General features: G+C 45.8%; 1 protein-coding gene across 1 annotated transcript; it reads right to left on the reverse strand.

Annotated features, from left to right (window-relative positions):
- Positions 1-690: 690 nt before the first annotated feature.
- Positions 691-3,190, reverse strand: LOC128411590 (uncharacterized protein K02A2.6-like). Its single transcript, XM_053384028.1, has 2 exons — positions 1,990-3,190; positions 691-790 (listed from the first exon to the last, which is right to left on the reverse strand). Exons 1-2 carry the CDS (start codon positions 3,120-3,122, stop codon positions 691-693), a joined length of 1,233 nt encoding a protein of 410 aa, XP_053240003.1. The 5' UTR covers positions 3,123-3,190.
- Between the last annotated feature and the right edge of the window lie 12,274 nt (positions 3,191-15,464).

Here is a 15,464-nt window from a genome sequence, read left to right on the forward strand (position 1 = left end):
GTTCCCCCTCAGCAGCGGTGGCAGTCTCAACAGCCCAGAGCCAGCCTGGTAGCACAGTTGGCTCTGGCTGGCTTCAGGATCTGCTCGCTGCCGTGGTGCCCGCCATTTTGCCTCTCCAGAAGTCCCCATATGATGTGTCTTGTGCCATTGAACCAATCACGCAACATTCATTGCCTACTAATAAAACTACAACACTTAAAATATAAATCCGGGGACATTAAATGAAATCCGGGGACATTCCAGCGATAAATTTGGGGACTGTCCCTGGGAAACGGGGACTTTTGGTAACCATATCTTAAACACATTCATGTAAAAATTACTACTCATTCCTCACAATCTGTGCCTGCCATGGAAGGTGTTGGAAATAGGTTTTCACTCAAGTTTATGCTGAAAAAAGGGCTCTCAAAGAAGCTTACAAATGCAAACACCATTATAAGATAGTCCTTGTTTTTGGGCTTAGAAAAGGAAAAGGGATTTAGAGAAGAAAATAATTACAGGCATCCCATGACTAGTTAGCATGCTAATACTGTAGTAGTAGTAGTAGTAGTAGTAATAATAATAATAATAATAATAATAATAATAATAATAATAATAATTTACTGTTGATATGTCACCCATCTGACTGGATTGCCTCAGCCACTCTGGGCGTCTTCCAACAATTATAAAATCACAGTCTCATTCCTCTACTAGCTAAGAAGAACGACCATGCACCACCACCTGCTGTGTTTGATTTTCTATAACTTGATTACAGTACTTCCTTAAGAATTCACTGTTGAATGTGTTAACTACACTGAAAAACAATTGTGTGCGAGGAGATTTGAAAGCTTCTGTACTGTTGAATCTATGATGCCTGGTTCAGACATGCAGGGTCCTTTGTTTGATAAGTGTGCATGGTTATGCTTTGCTGTTTGGAGACACATTCTAAGTCTGCTGCTTGAATAAAGCTCCAGCGTTGCTTCTTATGTATGGGAGTTACTGATGCAGAATGATGCCTAAGCAATCCTTTGGACGAAGAAATGCCTGACCAAAGCATTATTGGTTACAATTGCCACTTTGTGGCAACAGTTTGTATAAATCTGTGGTCATACTTACTGAAATATACTCAGAGTCGCAAAGTGATTTCATGCTCTTTATTCAGCTCATAGTGGTGAGGAGGAATGAATGAAAGTCCCCTCAAGGTATCTGCTTTATATACATTATTTACACAATGGGCTGCACATGATTGGCTAATTCCGGAATTCTACTGTAAGCCAATCAGGTTGTGGATTCACTTCTATCTGGAGCATGATTGGGTGGTTCCTGCCAACCAATCAGACTGCTGCATTGTTCTAGGACCAATCAGACTGCTGCATTCTGAATCCTATTGTTCTAGGACCAATCAGACTGCTGCCTTTTGGATCCTATTGTTCTAGGACCAATCAGATTGCTGCAGTTTGGATCCTATTCAACTCAGTACATAACACCCCTCCCCTCTAAGTTCCAGTCCTGCCCGGGAGGTTGCATTCATAGTCCTCAAGGTACGCCGGCGGCCTACGTGTGCGTTGCGGCCTGTGGTGTTCCCTGGTCCGGGGTTCAGGTTCTGGCTCGTGTTCCAAGGATACTGGCTGTGATGGGGCTGTATGGTCTGGCGCAACCGGCTCGCTCAGTCGTGGTTCTGGTTCCAGTGTCCTTTCGGCCTCACGGGTCCTCTCTGTATTTACTGATTCTGCCTCTCCTGCTTGCCCCTGCTGCTCTATGGGCCTCACTGCCCCACTGTTCCCTTGGGACTCCTCTGACCTGTCCTCCTCCTCCTGGTTTTCTTCCGGGAATCGTCGCCGTATCTGGTCGCAGTGGCGGCGCCAGCATTGCCCCCCATCTGTTAGCACCTCGTACGACACGGGGCCAGTGACCCTGGTGACTGTGGCGGGTACCCATGCAGGGCCCGCCCCAAAATTCTTTGCATACACTGGGGCCTGGGCCTCGAAGGTCCAGGGGTTCCTGCCTTCCCCCACCACTACCTCATCCTGAGCTCTATCGGGGTGAAGGCGGTCCAATCTGATTGCAAGGCGCCGGCCCATTAGTAGTTCAGCAGGGCTCCGGCCAGTCGTTGAGCTGGGGGTGCTGTGCTGTGCTAGAAGGAATGTGGCAAGGCGGTACTCCCAATCCCCTTGCGTCATGCGGCGAAGGGTGTCCTTGGTGGTCCGCACCATGCGTTCTGCTTGGCCATTGGTGGCAGGGTGGAATGGCGCCGAACGGATGTGGCGGATGGCATTCTGCGCTGTGAAGGTTTGGAATTCTCCTGACGTAAATGCAATCCCGTTGTCTGAGACGAGAGTGTCAGGGAGCCCGTGGGTTGCAAACAGCCTGCGTAGTACCCGGATGGCTGCGGACGTAGAAGTGGACGGTACCAGTGCGACTTCCAGCCATTTGGTGTAGGAGTCCACTACTATGAAGAATGTTTTCCCCTGAAAGGGGCCAGCGAAGTCCACATGCAGGCGTGACCATGGTGCTCGGGCGGACTCCCAGGACTGGACTGGGGCCCTTGGGGGATCTGGGCAGGATTCTTGGCAGGCCTGGCAGTGTTTGACCCAGGCCTCTATCTCTCCGTCGATCCCCGGCCACCACACATAACTCCTGGCAAGGGCCTTCATTCTTACTACCCCTGGGTGTGTCTCGTGTAGGGCTGTGAGGACCCTTTTGCGGAGGGGCTGGGGAACAACGACTCTGCTTCCCCATAACAGGCACCCCTTGTGGGCCGACAGTTCATGTTTGCGGGTTGTGTAGCCGGCGAATTCTGGCCCAGGGCTGCTGCTGGGCCATCCCCTCCACACCCAGTCCAGGACCCGGGAGATGACCCTATCTTTCTTGGAATGGTGTGCAACTTCTTGTGCCTGAATGGGGCGCTCGGGAAGCAGCTCCAGGCTCATAACCTCTTGTGCAGGTGCTGGGTCAGGGCCTGTTTCCGGTAGTGGTAGCCTGCTGAGGGCGTCCACATGGCCCATCGCCTTCCCAGGGCGGTGAATCAGTGCATACTGGTAGCTGGCAAGGAAAAATGACCACCTGAGGACGCGAGGAGACAGCACTTGGGGGGTCTGCTTTTTGGGGGCAAACAAGCCAAGCAACGGCTTGTGGTCAGTCACCATGGTGAAGGGCTGCCCGTACAAGAAATCATGGAATTTTTTTACTCCCTTCACGATTGCCAGACCCTCCTTGTCGATTTGCGAGTGGTTACGTTGAGTGTCTGGGAAAAGTATGCCATCGGTACCTCTCTTCCATCCGGGAGTTGGTGTCCCAGGACAGCGCCAATGCCATAGGGCGAGGCGTCGCATGCTAGCACCACCGGCAGCCTCTTGTCGAAGTGTGCCAAGACCAAGTTTGAGACAAGCAAGTCCTTGACTGCCTGGAATGCGGCCTCCTGGCGCTGGCCCCACACCCAAGGGGCCCGCTTGTCCAGGAGTCTGTGTAGGGGCTCCGCTACCGCCGCCTTGTGGGGAAGGAAGGAATGGTAAAAGTTCAATAGTCCCAAGAAGGCCTGAAGTTCAGTCTTGTTCTTGGGCGCTGGGGCATCACAAATGGCCCGTACCTTGTCCCCAGTCAGGTGGACCCCTTCTGTGTCCACCATAAATCCCAGAAAGTCCACCTGAGGCACTCCTAGTAGACATTTTTCCCGCTTCACCTTGAGACCCGCCGTCTGGAAACGGTGCAGAATGGTGCGGAGGCAGTCCTCAAACTCCTCGGGTGTGGGCCCGGCAATCAACACATCATCGAAGAAGGGGGTGACACCAGGAATCCCTTTAAGGAGAGAGTCCATTAGATTCTGGAATATGCCTGGTGCCACGCTGACACCGAATTGCAGCCGCTTTACCCTGAACGCTCCTCTGTGCGTCACAATCGTCTGTGCCTCTGCTGTGGCCTCATCTACTGGCAGCTGTTGATATGCTTGGGCCAGGTCCAGCTTGCCAAAAATTTTCGACCCAGCCAGGGTAGCAAGGACATGGCTGACCACTGGCACTGGGTATGCATGGGCCGTGAGGGCCTTGTTTATGGTACATTTGTAGTCTGCACAGATGCGGAACTACTTGCAAATCGACAAGGAGGGTCTGGCAATCGTGAAGGGTGACGGCTAGCCCCAGTGGTCCAAACCATGCCAATCCCAGTAAGCTAATGTAGGGGCCCTTGACCACAAGCAAGTCCAGTTGCCGCGTCCGCCCTCGGTACTGCACCCTGCAGGTCCCCACCCCCATTGTGGGGACCTTACATTTCTGGAAGTCCCGGAGGGTGAATGGGGCCGGCCTGAGTTTGGGACCCCCAGTAGGACACAGTTTCCTTAAGGTCCTTGCCGAGATTATGGATAGAGTTGAACCCGTGTCAAGCTCCATGCGGCATGGGCCCCCCTCTATCTGTACCTCTACATAAATTTTCTCTATGTTGGGGTGGGGCAACTGGTATACCTGGAAGTCCGTGAGCTCCGTCGAGTTGCCTTGGTGCGTTGGGCCCCGGGACCCTTGGATTGGTCATCTGATGCCTGGCGTCGGGTGGGCCGAGCCCGACACACCCGGGCGATGTGTCCCAATTTTCTGCACTGCCTGCACTCTGTGTTGCGGAAACGGCAGGTCCTCCTCTCGTGACTTTCTCCACAGCTTGCGCAGTTCCCTCCTTCTCATCGAGGCAGCTGTGGTATGTGGGCTGCTTGAGTGCGCTGCTGTACTCGGTGCACCTCCTCCCTGTTGGATCCTGAGTCGTCGGTGAGGTCTTCATGGTGGACCCTCGGTTGGGACGGCTGGCTCGGCCGTGCCTCTTGCGTCGACCTCTCGGCAGCTTCCGTTGCCAGGGCCTCCTCCAGAGCGACCTGGAACGTTAGGTTCTTCTTAGCATAGAGGCGTCGTTGCAGCTTCTCATCCTTCAGGCCACCGACGAGGCGGTCACGAAGCATGTTCTCCAGCTCTGAGAAGTTGCAGAACTGGGCAGCTTGGCGGAGAGAGGTCACAAACCCAGTTATGGTTTCCCCAGGGGCTTGCCGCTTTGCGTAGAAGGCATTTCGACGAGCCACCACTGAGGGCTGTGGCGAAAAGTGCCCCTTCAGCTGTTCCATTATTGTTTTGTATGGAACAGTAGCAACGTCTTCAGGCGCAAGGAGAGCCCGGGCGATTTCAAACGTCTCCTCTCCGCAGACGCTGAATAATATTGCCCTCTTCTTGGCGTCTTCTTCATTGGTGACCCCTTTGGCTTCTAGGAGGAAGGTGAAACGGGAGGCGTACGCTTCCCAGTCTCCAGATGCTGGGTTGAACGGTGAGAAGCTGCTGTCGGTTGCCATTCTGAGTTCCTTGTGTCCCAGAGCTGAAGCCTGGATACACGGTGCGAGGCAGCGGTGCGGCAGGTGGCGGTACTGCGGTGCTGTGTGTGGCAGTCAGCTCAGCGGGATCCCATCCTCGTCGCCAGTGAAATATACTCAGAGTCGCAAAGTGATTTCATGCTCTTTATTCAGCTCATAGTGGTGAGGAGGAATGAATGAAAGTCCCCTCAAGGTATCTGCTTTATATACATTATTTACACAATGGGCTGCACATGATTGGCTAATTCCGGAATTCTACTGTAAGCCAATCAGGTTGTGGATTCACTTCTATCTGGAGCATGATTGGGTGGTTCCTTCCAACCAATCATACTGCTGCATTGTTCTAGGACCAATCAGACTGCTGCATTCTGAATCCTATTGTTCTAGGACCAATCAGACTGCTGCAGTTTGGATCCTATTCAACTCAGTACATAACACTTACAAAGATCATTATTGGGAACCATTATTTAGAATCGGATGGGTCATCAACTGGTACTCTATAAACACAACTGCCCATCTTGAAGCTGCTCGGTTTGGAGGAATTTGCAAACCTTGGGGGCAGATTATAGATTAGAGATGGGAAACCTATCTTCCTCCAGTTGTTGTAGGACTCCCATCTCTCATCTCGGGCCATATGCTATACCAACTGCAACTAATGGGAGTTTGAGTCCAACAACATCTTGAGGGCCACTGATAAGCCAGGGAACCAGTCAAAAGGGATAGCTGATCAAAAATCCAATTTAAAAACTTAATCAACACAGTCCTATGCATGTTTGTTTAGCAGTCCCAATACGTTCAATGGCTTTAATTCTCAGGTAAGTGTGCACAGGATTGCAGTGTGAGTAGCTTAATTTTTAGAATAAATAAATAAATATACCAATATGCACTAGCTTAATGTTAAGTATAAACTAATGAATTAAAGCTTTTGGTTTTATTTCATAATTTTAGATGCCATCCATGAATTTCAGGGAGTGATATACCCTGGGGGTGTGTGTGATGGGTTTTATGTATTTCCCCCCATCATATTTTTAGTCAGAGGTAAGTCCCATTGAGTTCAATATACTCCCAGACAAATGTGAATAGGATTGAAGCCTTAGCAGAAAAATACCAGTTTTCCTCCACTCTGCTATAATGGATCACATGCGTAGAAACGTGGCTCAGCCTTATACTCACAGTGAGGAGTGACTGTCTGAATTTGACTGAACTGTTGTAAGCTATAATCTTCTGTCTAGAGATAGTCTCTGTTTGGCTTTTATGTCAGATGTAAAATTACAGTATTAGACGTTAGGGAGTTTTCCAGCCCCACATGTAGTAATACCAACCTTTGGAAATCCTAAGAGGAAAGGATTGTAAAGGAGGGAAAGCTAGCAAGGGAATTGCATTGTACCTGGATGGCTTGTTTTGCAATATTTCACCAGGGTTTAAGTATTCTGGGGCCTGCAAGTAAGAGGAGCTGTTGGACTAGTTACTGCTATAGATGTTAAGCTGTACAAAACTGACGAAAGCTTGTAAGTGCATTTTATTTTGCAAGAGATTTGCAATCATCATGGAGCAAAAGTGATAGGCACACAATAACTAAAATGATTTCAATTTCCATCTTGTAATTGATTTCCAGCATATAAGAAGTAATAGCTTTTTCTTCTTTTTTTTTGGATGGGTTGTAGAAGGGCAATGTAGTGTTTAGTGTATTATATAGCACTTAGCCGGCTCGGTGCTCACAACTTAATGGGTTTGTGTGTCTGCTTTCAAGAGAACATGAAAAGATTGTGATTTTTATCAGGAGAGTTTCTTATGCCTGAGAAGCATGCTGAATCCTGAAAATGTGAAAGAAACACAGAGATTTGACTTTTTGTCAATGCATTTGAAAGAAAACTATTGCAAGACATTGCATGAATGGTATTTGATGCCTTGCAAATTGAAACCTATATATAACCTGTCTAATAATAATTGCTGGAGGTGTAGCTTCCCTTGCAGATTGTCTACACATGTATCGAGGAGATTATAAAATCCATGGTTTCTGGTGGCAAGCCTTAGAAAATAATAAGCAAATTGTTGGATACTCAATTCCAAGAAATCCAGTAAATTGACTTTTAAAATGTTTGGAAGGATACATGGATATATGTGAATGTGGAAATAGTTACCAATATTTTGATAGGAGTGAAAATGTTGATTGCAATGTATTGGACTACTACCTCTAGTCAGAATATTTTAAAAATATTGCACATGACAATAAATTAACATATTCCATCCAGGCAAGAGATAATGTATTGATTGGGCAATTTTAATTTCCTTTTGGAATGAAACTTTTGATGGTTATGTTGTCAGATGGTATTGTTTTCTTTTGCTTGAATACTGATGGTAATATTTGCAATAACTCATGTCTTTTGTTTGTTATTTTAAGAACTAATAAAAATAAGCATGTAAAGTGTGAATATTATTATTTATTTATTCACTCCATTTATATCTCTCCTCTTCTTCACAGAGCTCAAGGTGGCATCATAGCTCTTTCATTTCCCAATTTGTCCTCAACACATCGCTGTGAGATAGCTGAGAGACAGAGACCGGCCCAAGGTCACCCAGTGAGCTTCATGGCTGATTTGGGATTTAATGCATATTTTATACGCACTTGCAAGTTTTATTTGGACTTAAGAGGTATACAAATTTTGTTGAAATAAAAATTGAACCTTGATCTCCCAGGTTGGTCTCCAACACTGTAACCATCAAACCACACTGGCTCCTCCAGGGATAAACACATATTTGCAATGACATCTATCATTCAGATACCACTTTGTAAAGTCACAGAAGATGTCCTGCATAATGTTGGCTGTGGCCGAAAATGTCAACATTTCTGTTTATATTGTCTTACCTTTAACTATGAGTGAATAGTCTTCAACATCTGGAGACCTGGGATTTAGCACAACCTATTTTATGGGATCCACTTTTATTTATTTATTTTTAAATAAGGTTTTTAAAAAGGTTTGTTTTTCTGCTTCTCTCCTTCCCTACCTAGTTTCCACTTATTACTCTCCATTAATCTTCCCACATGTTGTTGCTTCGTCTTCTTTTTCTCCCCATGACCCTTCCTTTCAAAGTAATTTTACCCTTCTCCTGAATTCCTCCCCCCCATTCTCCTTGCACATACAACTTGTCCCTTATCTCCACCCCCCCTAACTTTCTCATTCATTCTTCTTCCCTGGCCCCTTTACATTCACCTCTTCCTCCTACAACAGTTTCCCTCTATTCTCACTTAGTTAATTAATTAATTAATTGGTTGGTATGGTGCTGGAGGAGACTCTTGAGAGTCCCATGGACTGCAAGAAGATCAAACCTATCCATTCTGAAGGAAATCAGCCCTGAGTGCTCACTGGAAGGACAGATACTTGGCCACCTCATGAGAAGAGAAGACTCCCTGGAAAAGACCCTGATGTTGGGAAAGATGGAGGGCACAAGGAGAAGGGGACAACAGAGGACGAGATGGTTGGACAGTGTTCTCGAAACTACCAGCATGAGTTTGACCAAACTGCGGGAGGCAGTGGAAAACAGGAGTGCCTGGCGTGCTCTGGTTCATGGGGTCATGAAGAGTCGGACATGACTAAATGACTAAACAACAGCAACAATTAACTATTAACCTTTTATTTCTTATTTCTTTCAACACCACCTCGGGTCCTTTCTCCTCAGAGTGGGGAGACATATCTTCCTGAATGTTCCCCTGAATTTCTCTGTCCACCACCTTTACTCATAGAATCTTAGAGTTGGAAGGGACCCCAGGGTCATCTAGTCCAACCCCCTGCAATGCAGGAATCTCAGCTACAGCATCCATGACAGATGGCCATCCAACCTCTGTTTAAAAACTTCCAAGGAAAGAGAGTCCAATCTGTTCCACTGCTGAACAGCTCACTGTCAGAAAGTTTCCCCCTGAATGTTTAGTTGGAATCTCCTTTTTTGTAACTTGAAGCCATTGGTTTGAGTCCTACTCTCCAGAGCAGGATAAAACAAGCATGCTCCCTCCTCCATGTGACAGCCCTTAAGATATTTGAAGATGGCTATCATACCTTCTATAAGTCTCCTGTTTTCCAGGCTAAACATACCCAGCTCCTTCAAGCACTCCTCATAAGCCTTAGTTTCCAGACCCTTGATCATCTTGGTTGTCCTCCTCTGCACACGCTCCAGCTTGTCAACATCCTTCCTAAATTGTGGAGCCCAGAATTGGACAAAGTATTCCAAGTGTGGTCTGACTAAGGCAGAATAGAGCGGTACTATTATTTCCCTTGATCTGGACACTATACTTTTGGTGATGCAGCCTAGAATAGCATTAGCTTTTTTTGCTGCAGCATCACACTGTTTGTTGACTCACGTTAAGCTTGTAGTCCACCAAGACCCCTAGATCTTTTTCATAAGTACTGCTAGTAAGCCAGGTGTCCCCTATCCTATGTTTGTGCATCTGGTTCTTCCTGCCTGAGTGCAGAACCTTACATTTGTCCCTATTGAAATTAATTTTGTTAGCTTGCAGCCAGTTCTCCAATCCATTAAGGTCATTTTGAATTGTGATTCTGTCTTCTGTGGCATTAGCTACCTCTCCCAGTTTGGTGTCATCTGCAGATTTGATGAGCACCCCCTCAGTTCCCTTATCCAAGTCATTTTTAATGCTGTCGAACAACAATGAACCCAGGACACAGAGCCCTGTGGCACCCCACTTGTCACATTTTTCCAGGATGATGAAGAACCATGAATGAGTACTCTTTGGGTTCGGTCAGTCAACCAGCTACAAATACACCTAACAGTTACTGTACTTCATTCAACCCACATTTTACCAGCTTCCTTGCGAGAATATCATGGGGGACTTTGTCAAAAGCCTTACTCAGTATGTAAATAAGTTGCTGGTACTGGCATGGATCTAACCAAACAGTTAGAGCACAGCTAGGGCATAGGGCCAGCAAGCAGGGAGACAGTGGGCAGACTGTGACACTGTTTGAGGCCCACTGTTTGATAAATTTGGTGTAGACAATGATGAAGTGGAAATTATGGTATCTAGAAAATTATCATTGTGTCCAGTTTAGTTGGAAAGCATATTGAGAATGATGCTGCCACAGTAGTGTTCTGACCAATGGGTAGCTTTCAAGAAGCTGCTGTCTCTGAAATCTTTTTTTAAAAATAAAAATAATAACAAATTTGAGTGTGATTGTAGTAACTAATTAGTGCAGAAACTTTCCTGACCTCTTCCCAGAGAGTGGTTCCAAAGTTTTGTAATAGCTTCAGGAAGACTTAGCTGTAGCTAATGCCATCTAAACCTGTTATATAGGTCATACAGTCAGCAGGACTGACTGTCTAACTAGAGCACAGTTGGTGGGTGGGCTTACATGGGGGAGAAGTGGCTATGTGACAGGAAAACAATTTGTAGCTAGCAGCAAGAGTTCTGATGCAGGTTCCTCCACTGAATGTGTGTGTTCTGGACTAATGCCAGATTCCACAGTGAAAAAGGCAAGTTTGGAGGCCCATGTGAGCAACTTACTCCAGCAAATGTTGAGAGCAGACTACAGTGGTACCTCGGGTTACATACACTTCAGGTTACACACTCTGCTAACCCAGAAATAGTGCTTCAGGTTAAGAACTTTGCTTCAGGATGAGAACAGAAATCGTGCTCCGGCGGCGCGGCAGCAGCAGGAGGCCCCATTAGCTAAAGTGGTGCTTCAGGTTAAGAACAGTTTCAGGTTAAGTAGGCACCTCCTGAACGAATTAAGTACTTAACCCGAGGTACCACTGTATTGCTTTTTAGCCGCTGTCTGCAGATTGCCTCCTCCAGACTCTATCTCCCATAGATAATTTCAGTGCCTTAAAAGGCCAACCATCTGGCCTGAAAACAGGTGCCATTCTTCTTCCATAGCTTCTACTTGGTGCACTCCTGGACTGGTGATGTGTGAAGAGACACATCTGGTTCTCCGGGCTCAGGGGAAAATGCCCATGAGGGTCTGGGCTGTGGCTTTGTTGGCCCTAGAGGGCCAGAGGGAGGTTTCTCTGGGGGTTCCTGTCCAACGGCCTCAGGCACAATGGCCTTCAGTAGTCAGGTCTGAGCTCTGAACCTGTGTCCTGATCACTGTTAAATTCAGGAAACATTGTCTTAATGGCAATATAATCTCTTCCAACTGTTACACCACACAAGATGCAGATCCCAGGGGGCCTAAGATCTGAGATCACATTTATTGGTCAGGGAGCCTAGCTGACACATGGGGAATGGCAAGACACCTCAGTGCTGGCATCCTTTCCTAATCATTTATTTTCATCATGTGGCCATTCACAGGTAACTTTGGTTGCAGCTGCTACCCTTAGTGCATTATTATCTGTATGTTGTCCTTATCTTTCCCCAGGCAACCAGTCAGCCATTGAGAATTTGAAGAGGCAAGAAAACTCTCTATCCTTTGTCATTCCAACCACAAGGGAAGCCTGCAACAGCAATAGTGACAGATGAGTACCTCTGTTGGGTTGCCACTTTTGTCCTAGGGTTCCTAGGCTATTCTAGAGTGCATGGAAGACAATCATGTAAAGAAGAGGGGCATCTGTGCAACATACAAGGTCATATCCAACTAAGTACTACTCATACTAGACTCATTGAGATTAATAGTCCTAAATTAGTTGGGTCCATTAATTTCAGTGGGTCTACTCTGAGTAGGATGGCCCAGAGTCACCGTAACACCATGCTCCCAATTCCCATTCCAAAAATACAAGCCAGAATAAAACTATAATCACTGGTATGAAAAGCAGTGGAGACTTCCAGGAAAACCAACAGGATGGCTGATGAAGAAAGTGTCAGGAAGGATTTTTATAAGCCCTTCCACAAGGAGAGGAAACAATATAGACTAAACATGTTTGTTTGTAGCATTTAGTCTACTCTTTTAAAAAATAATTAACCTTTATTAATTTTGTAAAAGACGAGACTTCAAATAGTAAAAAACCCACATGGTAGAAATCCCCAGAATTTATAACAAAGGTAAGTAAAATTAAATGGGATACAAAACACAAGTCTGTATTTCACCTTATTATTCTGTCTTTCTTCAAAGCCTCTTTAGTGGGCAGCAATGTTGTTGTTGTTTAGTCATTTAGTTGTGTCCAACTCTTCGTGACCCCATGGACCAGAGCACATCAGGCACTCCTGTCTTCCACCGCCTCCCACAGTTTGGTCAGGCTCATGTTTGTAGCTTCAAGAACACTATCCAACCATCTCATCCTCTGTCGTCCCCTTCTCCTTGTGCCCTCCATCTTTCCCAACATCAGGGTCTTTTCCAGGGAGTCTTCTCTTCTCATGAGGTGGCCAAAGTATTGGAGCAGCAATAGTGGGCAGCAATAGAGGGTTTTTATTCACTGTTACTCTTATTCAGAGTAGACCCATTGAAAAGAATATGACAAACTCTGGATTGGATTTAACTAAATGAGGCTCATCAGTGGAAGCCCTGCACAAAGACTTTGCTTGCATATTGGGGTTTTTCCTCTCTCCATCCTGTGTGGCTCCATGAAATGGATTGTAGAAGGAGTCAGGAGAACAGTGTGCTGAGGGAGAAGAGTGAGGGATCAGGATAATTGTTCTGTCTGGCAAGCCAAAATGCTCATTTTGACCGGTGATGTTGAATCAACAGCCTTGGCATGTTGTTGAATTCTTCCTTCCAGTTTAGGGTTGACATACAGTATTTCAAAAAGTGAAATACACTCAAAATTGTCCAGCTTTTAAACTGATTTCTGAAAATTCTGCCCAGATGCTATTTTCGGAGGACGAATCCTGGATATGTCCAGGAAATTCCAGATGTATGGCAGCCCTATTCCAGTTCATTAAATTCAGTGGGTCTCCTCTGAGTATAACTTGGTTGGATACAACCCCAAGTTCCAAAGAAAGCATTCATGTATCTCCAATGTAAAGTATTTATTGGTGTTAGGAGTACCACAAGCTCATATACCTTGCATCCCTACCTTCAGAGGCTCTGCTCTCTCTATCGAAGGGATGCTCTTCACAGATGATGCGGCCTTGACAGCACACTCCAAGGAAACTCTAGAAGCTCATCAACCATTTTGCCCAAGCCTGAAGAGAGTTTGGCCATCAGCCTGATGAAGACAAGCCTCCTGGTCAGGATGTTGCTAGCACTCCAAGCATCACTGGTGAGGTGGTAGACGATTTTGTCTACTTGGGTTTCATCAGCACTGAGCTGGACAAGCATATTGGCAAGGCAACCATATCAATGGCTCACCTCTCCAAATGGGTTTGGGGGAGTGTGATGCTAATGGCCAAGATTACCAGGCGTGTGTGTTGAGCACACTGCTTTATAACTCATGGGCAACACCTCACTTCAGAAAATTGCCACTTGAGGGCAATTCCGCCACAGCTGGAAGTATGTGCCTTATTCTTGCCCATATCCAGCATATCTGAGAAATTGACTGGGAGATGTAGCATAATTTAACCTATGTGAGATGCCTGCAAAATATGATTTTAATTACCATTTCATTTACTTGTGCTGACATCAAGCAAAATGATTTGCCATTCCATGGTTTTTTCCAAAGCTGTATCACTCAACTCTGACTAGGTCTCAATCTCAACATATCTTGTAAGTTTTCCATGTCCAGAGTCATTAACAGATGGTAAATTTTGGAAATTTGTCTTTGCTACTAACATAATTCCTTCAAAGTTCTCATGGCCTGTGTTTTTATGCTTTGTCTTTGTGGTAAAGGAACTTATTTGCTTCATATCGAGCCAGTTGTTACCTAACATATCCAGTGCCTCCTGCAAAGTTCTTTCACTCTTGGGACCTACACTTGTATAGAACTCACATGGTCTGTACTGTTCCTTGCCTTTTCGGCCCTTAAACTGTTGCACTCCATGAAGGAATGAACTATTAGATTGGTAAAGCAAAGGCTGGGTTGGTGCCAAGCCTTTCATCCAAACCTTAAGTGTTACTCTGAAATATGGATTGGAGACCCATGACAGAATTTTTGGACATTTGCCTAAACAGGGGAACTGCATTTACTCTTCAGCACAAGAGGTTTCTGGAGTGTCTTACAAAAATCCGTAATGGGACACTCCCTGCCCTCAGTTTTGTAGACACAATTTGAGAGGACAAGAGATTGCGGGGAGGGGGAAAAAAAATCAAGACACTAGTTCTTGGTTACAAAGTTCTTACAGACCAATGGAAATAGGTCAAGGAAAAGAAAAGCCAAAAGTTGCAGATCTCTTAGTTGCTTCTCACCATAACCAAAACAAGGAAGAGATAGCACTGGATGAAAGAAAATAAAAGGGAAGAAAAGGGGGAGGGAAGAAAAGAAATGGTTTTCCAAAGTGCCCTAAAATGTGTATTATAGTTGTTCATTCCCAATGCATTTTGGAAAAAGTTTTAATTCTGCTGGGAAATCTAAAACATATGAAAAGGAATACATGATGTATCTTTTTTTTTTTAAAAAAAAAACTGGAACATCTTGAAAACTTTTAAACACATCTGAACAAAGAAATGCACTTCAGAATAACTAGTTGAATATCACACCTCTCAAACTCACATATGTAAACAGAAAACCGGAGCTAGTATAAAACAAACCTATTAACTTAAAATGCAAAATCATACTGAAGTCATACTGAACCCACTTGTACCAAGAACAGCAAATACACTTTATACAAATTTAGTTGGGCATGAACAAGTATTCACTGACAGCAGGCTATCTTAGGGGCACAGGGTAGACACCTTGGCACACTACACCCTCCAAGGTTTTGCTGTCATCCCTCAGCATCTGCTGCCTCAAGTGGCTGCCTCACTCTGTCCAGTGGCTGGACCAGCACTATTCGCATCTCTCGCTGTCCTGCAACCTGATGGAATGGTGGCTGCCAGGTGACAGTTGATGGAGGGAGGAACCTGACAGAGTAGGCTTCTCAGCAGAGCAAAGATAAGATGGGAATCTACCTTCCTACATATCTATAAATTGATTTAAGTGCATTCAGACACTGAATGTCTTTCATGCATGCACACCAACAGTAGGAGAAAGGTTCCACTCTTAGGCAGAGTAACCCATGGGTGCAGAAGCCATGGTATCCATTGTCCTGCCATTTCACTATGGCCAGGATGGGAAGGTAGGGGGTCCCTTCCTCCTCCCCCACTGATGACAGTGGGATGCAATTAACACTGATTCCACT

The sequence above is a fragment of the Podarcis raffonei genome, chromosome 3 (assembly GCF_027172205.1).
Source record: "Podarcis raffonei isolate rPodRaf1 chromosome 3, rPodRaf1.pri, whole genome shotgun sequence".
NCBI classification, from domain to species: Eukaryota; Metazoa; Chordata; class Lepidosauria; order Squamata; family Lacertidae; genus Podarcis; species Podarcis raffonei.